This window comes from Sinohyriopsis cumingii, chromosome 5, assembly GCF_028554795.1.
Source record: "Sinohyriopsis cumingii isolate HCF-2022 chromosome 5, ASM2855479v2, whole genome shotgun sequence".
Taxonomy (NCBI): Eukaryota; Metazoa; Mollusca; class Bivalvia; order Unionida; family Unionidae; genus Sinohyriopsis; species Sinohyriopsis cumingii.
The window spans coordinates 151888745-151904703 of NC_142965.1; the positions used below are offsets into that span (position 1 = coordinate 151888745).

Sequence of the window (15959 nt, forward strand, 5' to 3'; positions counted from 1 at the left end):
TAGACCCACAGACACATCACATTGGTCCACAGACACACGCGAACATAGGCCTACAGCCACACACATAGACCCACACACACACACATATATACCTACAGACACATACACACATGTACCCACAGACACACCAAGACGTAGACCCACAGCCAAACACACACCGACCCACAGACACACACGCAGATAGACATACAGCCACATACACAAAACCAACAGTCATGCACACACAGACCCACTTACACACACACATAGACACACATGCACATAGGCCAACATATACGCACACGTAGACTCACGGACACACACACATAAACCCACAGACCCACACACATACATATATGTTGAGATAATGTGTTAATTCCTTGTATACAACGCAAATTGACAATTTTGGCGCCTTTTGGAAGGAACACAATTTGCCCAGTCATTAGATCCATTACATGTTCATCGAATATGAAGACTGCCATCAGACAAAACGTTTGATTTATGCAGTATGAAGACTGCCATCAGACACAACGTTTATTACATTAAATATGAAGACTGCCATCAGACAAAACGTTTGATTCAACGAACATGGAGTATGTGCTTAGGTAAAACATTTGACTCATAGAGTATGGAGAGTTTTGTAGATATAACGTTTTCAGTAATGGAGTATGGAAAGTGCCTGCGGACAAAACGTTTTGATTCACGGAGTATGGAAAATACAGACAAAACGTTTGGATGGTTTGGTTATTGGAGGAGCATTCGGCATAAATATATTTGCGGGGTTTCAAGAATGCATGTTAGTTAACATCGTGTTTTATGACCCTTTCGTTCACAAAAGGGGTTGTCTTGAGGGCCCTGGAAATATGGACAAGATCGAAATCAAGCCAGACTCAAGTAAGTGTTGACGATGCTTGATTTACTGGGTAGTAAGGTATTTCTAGACTCCTTATTTACTACAATAATATTTTAAACAAGGCTTTAAGAACATCAGATATTTGCTCTTTATTACACATTTCCTACGAAAAACAAAAGCAGCCGTGTTTGAATATTAGAAAGGAACTGTTTAAATAAAAGAAAACCCATAATGATACAGCCATAATAAAAATGAATAATGTCGTCTAAAGAATCGTGAAATGACTGGTTAACGACGTTTAAGTAATTGAATCGTTTTATGAATGGATAATAACGCCTCGTAGGTCAATATTAGGGATGGCATTGGTGTTCAAATTATACATAGACAAACCATTTCACCAAGCTTGCACACTAAGAATCATTAAATTGCTCGAAAATAAACACAGTGAGCTGTGCATAAGATTGTCTAAAGCTTCAGTTATATAACTGAAAATGTTTCTCAAATGGCCGTTTTGTTTCCTATAAGTATCGATATTAGGATACATTAGCATGTAAAGGAATCTCATTCTTGTCCATTTGTTACGTCAAGGCTGTTAAACTTAATACACAAGATAAGGTAAACCTAACAAACATTCAGTTTTATAAAATATAAATTTATTTTTGAAAAATATACAATAAAACAAAGTGAAAAAATTATAACTAACTTTACACTATACGAATTCTTAGAATATTCTAAATTGTCTTATCAATTTCTCCCTAATCACAAAACTTTCCAAAGGTATTCCGAATGAAAGTTCTTATTCGTGTATGTGCTACCTTGCTAACACAACTGAAAACCACAATTTTATATCCAATTGTTTCTAGTCAAACTAGAATATCACCGTAGTCCTTGAAAGTTTCACATAGTCCAATATAATTATATAAATATTCAAGTCCTTCTATAAATTCACGAAATCCAACAGGTGCTCACTTTTTAAATTAAAGGTTTTTCAATCCGCTAATCCAACAAACAAATATTATAAATGAATCAATATTACTTCTCGATCACAGAATATCACACAAGTACTTGGACGTTTCACATAATCCAATAGAATTATTTGAATATTGAAATCCTTGAATGACATCACATAATCCGATAAGTACTGACTTTTTAAATTAAAGAATTTCTACACAACTAATCCAACACACAAAGATTAAAAATAGCCCTATAATTCTTCTCAGTGGCTCACTATTTCTTAACAATGACACCTACAAAACTGGCATAAGCTAAAGAATGGAATACTTTGTGCGTGTATTATGATTACATACTTTATATATACGCAAAATCAACATAATCTGATTCACTAATAGAGTATGGATCAATAAAGTCGTATTATTTCAAAATAACTCAAATATTTTTTTTACTGAAAAAATAAAGGCAATAATGCCCCCGTAGAATACAATAGTCAGAAGGGCAAAGTCCGAAATTCGTAGTTTCCGCTAAAGAGCATATGTATTATTGATAAGGTAAGATGAAACTATATTCTCAAAACTTCCCTTCCTTCGATGACAATATAAATTACAGATCAGGTACAACTTTGCACCGTGAAATTTAATATGCACTGGTTATTCTGATACTACTTTGCGCAGTGGAACATTGTATGATGGACAGGTAATATTTTGCACTGTCGAAAGTTGTAATATGCACTGGTAATTACCGGCTATGCGGAATATTTTAAGACCAAAGAATGTGCCAGGGCTTGTGGTCCTTGTGGTCTCAAGAGAAAGACAGGTAAAGACATTCTGAAGGAATTTATCTTTATAAACATTAACATTCTGCTGCCGAAAAAGCTTGAATGCATTTCATGGTATCTAAATCATAACGCACATTCATGGTGACATCACATCTCACACTTGCCACAAACTGTGTTACTCAATACTATAGAAACGTATTCGATTCCATGTCTTTCAGCAAAGAAAGAACAGTATGTTATTTTTCAATACAAAGTCTGCATTCATATTTGGTGTGTTTTATTTACTGTAATTATTTCTAAAATATCAGTTCAGTAGGTAATGTGTATAACGGGTCTTATATTTTCCTCGCAAATAAACTGTTAAATAGCAATGTTTACATTTTTTGTTCAAAGGTAATATTAACCGTTGTTAGTAAAATGATTACATGCTTAGAGTACAAATTTAAATACTTTCATAGGAACATGTGCTTAAATATATCCCAGTGACACATGTCTGAAGTTTTCAAGGCGTGGTGGTAGCCTGACCAATACAGGATGGATGAATAACTGCTGCTGTGGGACGTGTGTAAAAAGCAAAAATGGAAGTAAGTGTCCTAATAATTCTCTCACACTGAGCAGGGCCATTATAGCTAGAGTAATTGTATACATCAAGCAAGACATTTGTTTGTTTTACATCATCTTGTATTGTATTTTGCTGTTATCTACTTTGATGTGGACAGATGCACAGTAGTGTTCCAAACTGGTTACCCTGTGAAAGTGTCTGCATCAAAAGGGCGTGAGAACTCTTCTTCAATTGATGTAACTTATACATGTATACTACAGAACATGTGTTAAGTAGTAACTATACACAATATCCCCGCTATCAACGTTTATGTTCTCTCAAATAGCTCTTTTACTTTTATTTCAAAGACACAATCAGCTTAATATTGTAGAAAACAGACGAAATAATAATCACAGAATTTCATTTCCCTAATTGGTAATGTTACACACATAGTGTCATGGTCGTAAACGGGTTATGCTACCCACGGTGTCACGATCCCTCATTGGTTATGCTACATACATAGTGCGCATAATATTAACGTATATACACGTTCACCATTGTGCAAAAGTTATTATTTTCTTTTAAAGAAATTCGAGTCATGAATAACATTAAGTATTTAGTTCTGATATGTTAAAACCATAGTTCAAATCTTCAGATAGTAATGACTTTATAATTTTAATACACGAGTGAGGATAAGGTCTGAGCAAACCAAATGATTTCACTCCCAGGAACAAGGTTGAGTTTTGCCCCTTTTCCGATAATGAACATGTTTCATTTTGTCGATCGGTTTGTCTTTCGGTAAATAGGTTGAATGACATAGAACACAATTAATATTACTATATGTTCTCTACATTTGTTTCTCAATAGTGACCTTTCCACTGTGTGATAATCAATGCAAATCAGTTAATCATAAATACCTTCAACGATGATTTCACGGTAAGGCTGTTGTCAAAGGTTGACATACATTTTTTTGAGAGGCTGGACTGTCAACAGAGCAGCATGTAAACAGAACACAGTTTTCACTTCCGGATCATCACCAAGGCCTTATTACTCACTGTGCACTGTCGCCGAAATACTCACCGACAACAACACACTGAGCTATATTACCTTTAAATCCCTACCAAAATGCATAATTAAAACTCTTCTATCACCAACAAAATGAGTGAGGAAAAAATGTTCTAAAAGTAGATTAGAAATACATTCATGGGTACTGAACTGGAAGAACTAATTGTGACCCGATTCGTGACAGCTCTGCAGACCAAATGCGCTCCTATTTTCACGTGAGGTTTATATGATCTCCATTCAAATTAAAGCGTAGGGTATGTAACATAAATAGTAGTTCATTCTACATTAACAATCGGCGTTGGTTTATGAATTAGATTCCCAAAACGAAGTACACATGATCTTTGCTCTAGTGATAGCCAGACACCGAATTAAAGAATTCAAAATATAAACGCTATCAATATAAATGATTTATAATGAAACTATCTTGTAATTGTAATAGATGACACATATATTAAATATATTTGAAACATATTCTTGTGCTCACAAGAAAAATAAATACGTGAACAAATATAACAAAATAAAGCTGAAAGCTCTTGAACCATTACTTTTAATGTATAATGAAAGGTAAACTGCCATACAGAATTTCCATCATGGATCCAATTAATTTTATGGAACATTTTAAAAGATACGTCTGACCTTGATATGCTTAGATCAAACTTCCTTACTATGCTTAGATCAAACTACCTTGATATGCTTAGATCAGATTACATTGATATGCTTAGATCAAACTGTCTTTCAAAGTGTCTGTACTTTGTATAATATAATTTAGACTCATTGATGTCAAAGGTGTGTGGCCAATCAAAACACCTCCATTAAACATAGTTCACCAAATAACGTGTTATTGAGAAACAGGTGTAAATGGCACACAATCCAAGTTACACATGCTGACACGATTGGACAGGCGAATAACTGATGAGAGATGGGTGAGCAAACGCGGTTCATTATTATGAATCTAAAAATATTTTAATCAGCCTAGCTTAAACTTCAGCCCTCAGCTACAACGAAGTTTAAGCCTACACCTTTGCCTCTAAGCCACAGGTATTAAACGTATTATGATGCAATCAGTAAATTAAGACACATACAAATGGAATCACGAATACGAAATGACTAGAAGGAAAACAACTCTGCATTATCGACGACCTAAGTGGTCTAAAAATCGCAAGTGGTTCCGACTTTTGGACTCGAGAACAATACTGCTCATTCGATAATTGTGACTTTGTCATTTTGGCGTTGTCCAGAATTCTTCACATATTTTATAACAGTTCCCGAATAGTATTACAGCTCAAATAATAAGCAGTTTTTAGTTCCACTAAACAATAAAAATGTGTTTCCTCTCGAAAAATATATAAGTACAACATAAAACACGTCTGCAGATTTACAACAGGAACACACTATGCGTGACTGACTCTAATGTTTAATGCTATTTATTAACATCATAAATTGCCACTGTTTTACGCAAAAGAAGCGAATAGTCACTTAACGACCTCAATACATATTCTTGTATTCATTTAACTGTTACAATACATATTGATTTAATTGTTTTTATATTTATTAATTTAAATGATTTAAATGATACAATATGATTGATTAAACTATTATAATACGTAATCTTTTAAACACTAAGAACATTTTCAGTTAAATATTTTAACCGTATCGATTCAACTGTATATATTCATTCGACAACTACAATACGTATTCTGATATTCATTTAAAAGGTATGATACGTGTTTTGTTAAATGATATACATTCATATGCAAAAATAATAGTAAGTTCTATAATTTAATATAGGAGTATAGCAACTGAGCGACGTAATTATTATGTCCCGCAATTCAATTAAACAATCTGAATGATTTCTAATGCAAATAAATTCAAGATATAAAATGCATACTAATTTGAAAAATACAATTTCCGTATAAACAAATATTTAGTTCAATGAACTATGTTGTAAATTAAAAGATATGACCTATTGCGTACTAATGAATCTCTAAAAAGAGACAAAGGGATCCATTTAATAAACGGCACATTATATAAAGCGATACTTTAAAATTTATATAGCATATACAATTAAGCGTTTAGCAAACTGTATTGTATAAAAATATCCTTTTTACAAAATGCATATATCACATTAGTAGGTTTTACAAAATAGGACATAAAGTAATGGTTGTTGCAAATTACATAGCATACAAGGTAATAACTGTTAGAAACGGTTATATATTACAGCAGTTGTATGTGTTTCATATGAAATAATACATTTTCCATTCCAAGGACCAATTACATATTAGAACAACTACACATACATTATCAGGTATTACATTTTTATGCATAAGTATGCCACGTGACACGTTAATAGTAAATTATGCAACGCTTACTAAGTCATATGCATTAAAGAAAATCATCACGTTAGGTTGAAATTGAGTCAGATGAAAATGCTCGTAATGTTTGTTCAGTGTTTTGATCTTTTACATGTATAAATATTATATTATGCTCCTTTCAAGCTCATTGAACAAATAATTCACATAGACACACATGCACACACACACAAATTTGAGTGCATAATTTTCTGATATCAGACCTAAATGGTCCAGCCGATCTCATAAAAAATAACTATCAAAAACAGTCTCCATATTGGCTATACAGTGAACCATACTAAAACGGCGAGTTTAAATATCGCCCTCCCACTCGAAATGCATAAATGTGCTGACACCTAATACCAGCGTGTTGTATTATTGGAGATCCGTGCGTTGATTTGATACTTTCTCTGCCATGGAGGATATTTATATGTAGTCTTGCGAGCACCGGAAGCATTACTGTTTCCTAGTCGATAGTGCGCACACATCCGATTCCTGCCAATTTGTACAAAGGTAATAGCTTGAAATATTTAGCATTTCAAATTTATCTTGAATCGCTTTAATCATAATATTAAAACATCTTGATACCTTAAACTTGTTTATCTTTTTTTTTAAAGGAAAATCGTCAAGCAAACAAGAAAAAAAAGAACTGTACATAATGCAGACAAATTATAGTCACTCTTCACAATATGTCGAATAAATTTATATCGGCTATTATGATAGCTTTCAAGATAAACACACAAAATACATCTGAATTTTAGATGGTGACGTGGAAAACAAATCTTGTAGACAGTTTTCCTCTTAATAGGAATTACCAGGGGGATAGCAAGAAAGAGAAAATGCAAAGGATCGGCTTAAACAGAAAATGTATCTTCGTGCTATTTCTGTCAGGCAGTTTATATTGATATTGTAATTAAACTATCATTTTTGATTTGTTGAAAGTATTATGTTTTGATTGAAGGAATGTTTTGTTGCAACCCATATAACATGCATGACGCTGCCTGGAACGCAAAATGGCGACATGTGACTGAAGATCGCAGACGATGATGACTGTGAATGTGAGAAATGAGAAGTTGAAGAAGAAGACAAATTAAGATCGAGGCGAGAAAGACATATAACGAGAATTTTTTCATACAAAGCCATGTAGTTGTCACAATTACAATGTATGGCATGATACATTTAAATACAGATATAATATATATTTGATGTCTGTTTGCAGTATATCTTATGTAAACAGGTTTTCTAAAGTCTTATGACGAATGTCAACAAATAAAGTTAGATGATAAGATCATAGGCTATATTAATGACATGAATGGTTTTTACAATAGTAAGTTAGGTCTGAATATTGAAAATATAATTTTGAACATTTTGTTTTATCCTTGTTTGTACATGTGCGCAGTTTAGAGAGATAGGGGTATGCCCATATATATAGACACAAACGAATATTACCTTTATATATCGTACTACCATCCTATTTATATATTTTATGGTGCAGAGCGGATTTATCACTTCGTACCTTCTAACCTTCAAGTACATGTCACGCTTCTGTATGACCTAATGCTACTAAATGATAATCGGATATTATTAGGAAGAACATTGCATCAGTACGTAAGTATTTAGTTATTAATACTAAACATATCATAACTTCTATTACTCTGTAATTATTATGTCTCATCTCTTTCTTTAAAAATGAAATCCTTTGTAAGGTTTCTAATTGTGATGAAAATTTGTGATGGATAGGTCGTAATAGGATAAATGTATGTTGCGTGTTTTGCCCTCTTACATGTATACATATCATGTAATGCTCCTTTCAAGCTCCCTGAACTAATAATTCACATAGACACGCACGCACACACACACACACACACACACACACACACACACACACAGACACATCTGAGTGCTTAAATTTTCTGATAACCGGCCTTAATGGTCAAGCCCATATCATAAAAAGTAACTATTAAAAGCAATGTCTCCAGATTGGCTATACTGTGACGCCATTCACACATTAGTGAACCATTACTAAAATGGCTAGTTTAAAAATCGCCCTTCCACTCGAAGTGCATAAATGTGCTGACACCTCATACCAGAATGTTGCATCATGGGAGAAGCGTACGTTGATTTCATTATTTCTCTACTATGGAGGATATTTAAATGCCGTCTCCCGACCACCGGAAGCGTTGCTGTTTTCTAGTCGATAGTGTGCATACAACCGGGTCCTGCCAATTTGTGTAAAAGTAATAGTTTGAAAGATTTGGTAATTCAAAGTTTTCTTAAATCGTTTATGCCATAACATTAAAAACATCTTCTGATACCTTAAACTTGTTAACGACTTTGTTTTTTCTTTTCTTTACAAAAAAACATCAAGCAAACAAGATAATAAAGAAGAACTGTACCTAATAAACACAAATTATTATCACTATTCTCAATAAGTCGACGAAATTTACATCTTCTATTATGATGCCTTTCAAGATAAAAGCACAAGATACATCTGAATTTTGAGACGGTGACGTGGAAAACAAAACAACTGTAGTATTTCTTTTAAAACGCTGCCTGAAACGCAAAATGGCTACACGTGACTGAAGATTGCAGACGATGACGACTGTGACGATGCGAAATAAGAAATTGAAGAAGAAGACGAATTAAGATCGAGACGAAGGAGAAAGAGAACTAGAATTCTTTTAAGACCAAGGGATGTAGTTTGCTCCATTTACAATGTATGGGCATGATACATTTAAATATAGATATATGTCAATTTATGTCTGTTTGCAGTATATCTTATACAAACAAGTCTTCCAAAGTCTTCTAACGAATGTCAACAAATAAAGTTAGATAAGATTATAGGTCATATTAATGACATGAATGGTTTATACAATAGTAAATTAAGTCTGTTTATTGAAAATCGAATTTTGAACATTTTGTTTTATCCTTGTTTTTACCTGTGCGCCGTTTAGAGAGATAGGCGTATAACTACATAACTAGGCACAAGCTGATATCACCTTTATAGATCGTAGTACCATCCTATTTCTATATTTTATGGAGCAGAGCGGATTTAACACCTCGTACCCTCTAACCTTTAAGTACATATCATTCTTGTATATGACCTAATGGTACTAAACGATAATCGGATATTATAAGGAATAAAACTGCCTCAGTACGTAAGTATTTAGTTATTGATAATATATCATGACTTATATTAATCTGTACTTATTCTGTTTCATCTCTTTCTTTAAAAATCATATCCTTTGTAAGGTTTCTAATTGTGATGAAAATTTGTGATGGATCGGTCATCATACGATAAACTATTAACAAAGAGACCACATGGCAGATGGGTCAGCCATGACCAAATGTGTTATCCTCGTTAAAGATAGTTTATTTTTATTATCATTAGTATTAGAGTTGCAATCTTAAAGTCTGTTTTCGTATTCGTATTCTCAATACATCACCAAGAAAAGTAGAAAATATACCCAGATACTGAATGAGCCTTACATTAATCCATCTATCTAATTATTTTAAACATTGAGAGACGCCAAATAACACAATACTTTATTATTCAAAAATATTAATATATTCAATCATTGATAAATCCACTCATTTCTCGCAGTTTTGAAAATGATGTTCAAACCATTTGTGAATCTGCTTGCAAGATTTAATTTTAAAAAAACTGTCAATTTTCAAACTTTATAATTATTAGTGAGCGTTGAACGTCACATTCTTTTGTCTTGGTAGAGTCTGTCTGTCACCGGCTCTCTGTATATATTGTGGAATTATCTATGTAGGTATGTAGATCGGTATGTAATATGATGCAATGTTGTATGTACGTACGTACGTATGCATACATATATGGATGGATGGATATGTGCATATACGTATGTATCCATGCATGTTCATATGCATGTAGGTACCTACATGCATGTGTATCTCATTCATACCGTCTGTGGGCCCCGACTGTCCGACTGTTCTAATGCGCTCTCCATTACGGATCACTGCCATCTCACCTCTGTTTGCGTGGGTTCGAGTCTCGGATTCAGCAAATGTGGGTATGTGAGAAAGCTTGCCAGTAGCGTCTTGTGGGTCGGTAGTTCTTTTCGGTGTTTTCCCGGGTTCTTCCTCCACCATTAATACTGGCCACAATGCATAGTCTATCGTGTGCTGAAAAACGGCACAACAACAACAACAACAGTTTGTTCGGCAGTTTGCGTTAAAACACCGTACAGTCAAATGACCAAGCAGAACTCAAAGCTGTTCTGAAATACCCATATAGTATTCGCAAAACTATGACTAAAACATCACTTAGGGCCAATTTTAGTCAAAATTCAATCCAGCCCTTCGGCATCAAGCGTTAAATTAAATTGCCAGCGTACATCAGCATGTTTATTCAAATTAGCACAAAACATACCTCCTTCAAAGGAGCAATGGAAGTATGTACTGTAAGATTTGACAAGGATTCGAAACGTAACGTCTACCATACACACACACACACACTTTATAAGCAGTTAGTTAAGTCAATACTATTATATATTTGCTTCTGATATACGTGCAAAGGTATCTCTAACAATCTCCGCATTCATGAACTCCTCAGTCGCATGAAAGGATGTAAACTTCTCTGATCCATCTTATTTTCCTTAACTAATTATATCATTTTAAAAGTATTTTTCCAGGATTCGTCAAATCTACGTGTATGACAATAATTTAGTTCGTGCACCTGCTATATGTTTTTCCTTTTTCGTCACGTATATAATTAAAACGTCGATTAAAATCAATTGATCAAATTTCCTGCTATTACATGGAAAAAACAGATAAACCGCAAAGAGGACATTCAAGAAACATCTACCAAACATATTGCACCTGTTTTACTCTTAGTGAAAAAAGAGAATAATTTTGCCAATTATATATACATACATAAGATTGCATTGCATCATATATAATACCACATTATATACATATATATATATAGTTCTACGCAAGTTTACATACAATAGTGTCGAAACAAAGTTTCACTTCATGAAAATGCATTTGAAAAGTGTAATAAACATTTAACAGACAATATACAAATGCTACGTTATGTAGATAAGAAATTTAATATAAATTTTGTGTAAAGTTACATGACTGGCTGAATTCATGATCATTCGATGCAAAGTCCAGACTTAAATCAAATATGATATTTATACTGATGAAACTCATACGATTTGTGTGAAATTGTGCATTAGAAACCTCACAGGCTGTAGATATGGCGTATTATGAACCTCACAGGCTGTATATATGGCGTATTAGGAACCTCACAGGCTGCAGATACGGCGTATTAGGAATCTTACATACTGTATAAACTGTGCATTAAGAACTTTACAGACTGTAGAAAAACGGCATTATGGACCCGAAATGCACACATGCCGTTTAAGAACATCAATAGCTGTAAAATTGGCTTATTATGAAATTCATAAAATGTAGAAATGTTGAGGCAAGAACTCATAAGATGTAGTGATATTGTAACGAGAACTTCACAAACTGTGGACATATTAAGAACCTCACAAAAAGTCGAAATGCCTTGCTAAGAATCTACCAGATTGTAGATATACCTTTTACGAACCTCAAAATAGTAGAAATTCCTTGTTAAGAACCTGACAAACATTATAATGTTATCCAATTCAATAAAAGGCTTTGATTCAAAAAACTAAATAATCTAAGCTTTTCAAGAGTTATTCCAATCCGCGTTTGATGACAATTTTCAATACCTTAAATTATGCCACATCCAATCTCCCTGACAATGATGGAAAATGAATGATTTATAGATTACGAACCAAAACGGTGAGACATGAAAAAAAAATCTTCGTAAAAGGAAAAAGTCAGTTCCATCGAGACATGAGATTCTTTTGAAGTGAATAGCAAGTCTTATCTTGCACTAGTCACGTGACGAATCTCAAGGCTCCATCTATCTACCTGCAGCTATCTATCAAGCGCTGGTTTTTCAACATTTCGTTTGAACGCTGCCCACTCACAAACCAGGCTCAGTTTGATCAATAAAATAATATCATTTGAAGTACCAAGGTTGTCTGTCCACCAAGCTTCTGTTTGTGATAGCCCATCTTCTAGGCCAAACAGAATGCATACAACTCAAAAACTGTTTAGCAGCCACCGACGTTTAGTTAAATTTTCAGTATACTTCAGAATGTACCCTTTGCTTAAGTGGTAAAAGATTGTTGTTTTTAAATCTATGAAGTTTTGTCGGGAAGTCTTATCCTAATCAGTTTCTATAGCTATCTCTGATTTGCAATTTGTTAATTGATCTAACGCGAAGACAGAGATTCGCCTATCCAACAAGCATAGCACCAATTAAACAGACACTTACCCCAAAGTAATTGGTGTGAATATTTCAGTATTTTTACTGAACGTTTCATGTAAACTCATGACAATCATCGAGCATTCTTATAAACTGAGTGATTGTTCACACCTTTGTCAGCAATGATATTGGCCGGCAGCATCAGCATGCTTCATAGTTTAACTTACACAAAACGACAAGCATAAGTTCGACGCAGCGTTAAATTAGGGTATCCATTTATAAGCACTGCTTCATAATTTTGATGATCATTTGTTGCAAGATTCGAAATTAAAATAGCTTAGATAATCAATTAAACCATCCAATTTGTATGATCCACCATTTAAAACAGTAACAAATTAAACGAACCTAATCTGTCTCTCTTTATCAAATTTAAATTGCATCTATGATCATCTGGTAATGAGATGTGATCGAGAGAAGAATAACAGTGTATGTCATCGAGAGAAGAATAACAGTATTGAATTTTGACAATTTAATTTGTATGGTTTAATTTTTTTTCTTAGATATCCTCAATGTAAAAAGCATGCATGATGGCATCCTTATGGAGCTGGACATGTTATTGTCCAAACAACAATACTACAGTCTTTATGAGCAACCGAACAGGTATGTTAAATGTCGGGGAAAGTCCAAATCATCTAACGTCGTGTTAATGGAATTCGATTCTCTGACAACAAAAGGAATTATCAAAGTTTGCCTTCATATCTTCGCTACCATCTTTGTACCTCCTTATTCTCATCTGCTACATCTTCTTCTTTGTGTTGAATTCTGTTTCGAAACAGCTAAACTTACTTTAAAAAAGGTTGCATATGAGCAAAATCAATGGACGTCCAGCCAGATGTGTATTGGATATATTTTCTCTAAAATCTGGCGAATTAAATTGAAAGTGATGTATCTAGCATGAATAGCAATGTGAATTGTGCATTAAAGATTAAATATGAATAAATATCTACTCTGTCAGTTTATTTATATGAGCTTTCCACTTGCAAAATACGCTATAATGTTTCTTAAAAACATTTAAATAGTAGTGATCTAAAATATAGGTTATGTTTAAGTCAGAAAATATATTTGCACCCATCTCTCTCTCATTATATATATATATATATATATATATATATATATATATATATATATATATATATATATATATATATATATATATATATTTTATTCTTTCTTTCTTTTTCTTGCAGCAGTACACTAACTCGAAGTAAGCGTAAAGCTATTCGCAATCAAATCTTACGTTGGACAAACGGAGTAATTCCATATCGTTTCCACCCGGGAGATTTCAGTAAGTTAACGTTTAGGTAAAGAAGAAGCATGCGCTATACATCTATTCAGGGAAATGATATATGCCTCGAAAGGTTTCCTAATTAGCAATAATATTTTTAATCTATTCTGTTCGATAAAATAATTGTTGGGGAATGGTAAGTGTCAAACAAATTCGTAGGGATTGTTTCTTACATATATCAATGTATGTGTTCTTTCGATTAGGAACGGGTGCTTTATGCTGCAATAACACTATCGAAGCGTGTTCGCACAAGTTGTCTTATTTTCGGTAATGTTTTGTGCCACTCCTTACCAGTTCCTACACAATCAATAGAGGATGAACAAATAAAAACACGGAATCAACAAAACAAACTACTCAGACCCACACAATAATATAAATAATGCAAACAAGGACAAGAGAGTAACGGAAATAAAAGAATTCAGACACACAGAAGTGGATTTAAGACAACGAGGACTAACGGAAACAAACAACACAGGAAGAGATAGTAACGGAAATACGACACGTAAAGTAACGGAAATCACACAACTGTAGGAACAGATAGTTACGGATATAAGGCATCTCAAGCCCACACAGTATAAAAGGGCAATTCAAGTCCACGTTGTGGATGATATAAGACGAGATCGCATAGGTTCCGATTATGTTTAGAAATGACTCAAGCAAACGTTACATAACAATATCTGATATAAATTAAAGTATATTCAAGGCTGTATAAAAAATCGTATTTCACATTCATGATCATTGTATATATAAAAATGCATAATTGTTGTATATCAAAGTTTGCCACTAACTGAAAATGATTACACTCGTGTCATAAAATTTCATATTTATTTAATATCCACACAAGATTTCCCTCATATCATTTCAATAGGGGAGGGACACTTATACATTTGTACACTGTACACATTGTGTTTTGTATAGATCAGAGAGATCAGGACATGGTCCGGCAGGCTATGACGGAATGGGAGCGTTACACCTGTTTCCAATTTAGAGAGGCCACGTCTTCTGACATCAATGTTATCGTTTTCACTAACGGAAATGGGTAAGAAGATGACGATGAAAATATGATGATATCTCTCCAGTTCGAACCTAGCAACTCGGAATTGCTGTCTAATTCGAAAGAATATTTGAGCATTTGCTATTAAAATCATTCGATTTTCGATGTGGATCACAGGGATATATTCATAGTTGTAGAATTTTTTGGAATTCAGATATTTCTTACCTTTTATTTCCTCTTTTGAAAACGTAAGATCTAGACTGGTCCTTGATAGTTTAGAAGTTCGATTAATCACTCCATTGTGTATTGTATTCATTGTACTCTCTCTCTCTCTACATACACACACACACACACACACACACACATATATATATACATATATATATATATATATATATATATATATATATATATATATATATATATATATATATATATATATATATATATATATATCTGTGTGTGTATGTGTGTGTTTCAAGGCCGTTCTTTATGCATGGATTAGAAACTTTAAAATCACCCTCTCTTTTTATTAGATTATGATCTGAAAGGACATTACATATTACAATATGGATTTTAAAGTCTGGAGAGGGAGAGTCGAAATTCCTCAAGAAGTACTCATCACTCGTCAGTTTCTTCACATCTATCGAGCTGAATGGGAATTGAATTCGATAGGGGAGTCATTATTTAATTTTTTTGGGCAACCAGGCATAGCTAACTGTTAGTGAAATATACACATGTAAAATTAAAATCTGCTACTTAAGACTCCATCATTTATCGAAGATAAGAAAAAAATGACATGTTACTTCTTTCTTTATAGTTTTC

General features: G+C 33.4%; 1 protein-coding gene across 1 annotated transcript in view; it reads left to right on the forward strand.

The window, feature by feature from the left end:
* Positions 1 to 842: 842 nt before the first annotated feature.
* LOC149800473 (blastula protease 10-like) overlaps positions 843 to 15959 on the forward strand; it is a 33960-nt gene continuing 18843 nt past the window's right edge. Inside the window, exons 1-4 of the mRNA XM_089958440.1 lie at positions 843 to 873; positions 13356 to 13455; positions 14043 to 14140; positions 15059 to 15179. Coding sequence (XP_089814566.1) covers positions 843 to 873; positions 13356 to 13455; positions 14043 to 14140; positions 15059 to 15179 — 350 coding nt within the window. The remainder of the gene's footprint in view (positions 874 to 13355; positions 13456 to 14042; positions 14141 to 15058; positions 15180 to 15959) is intronic.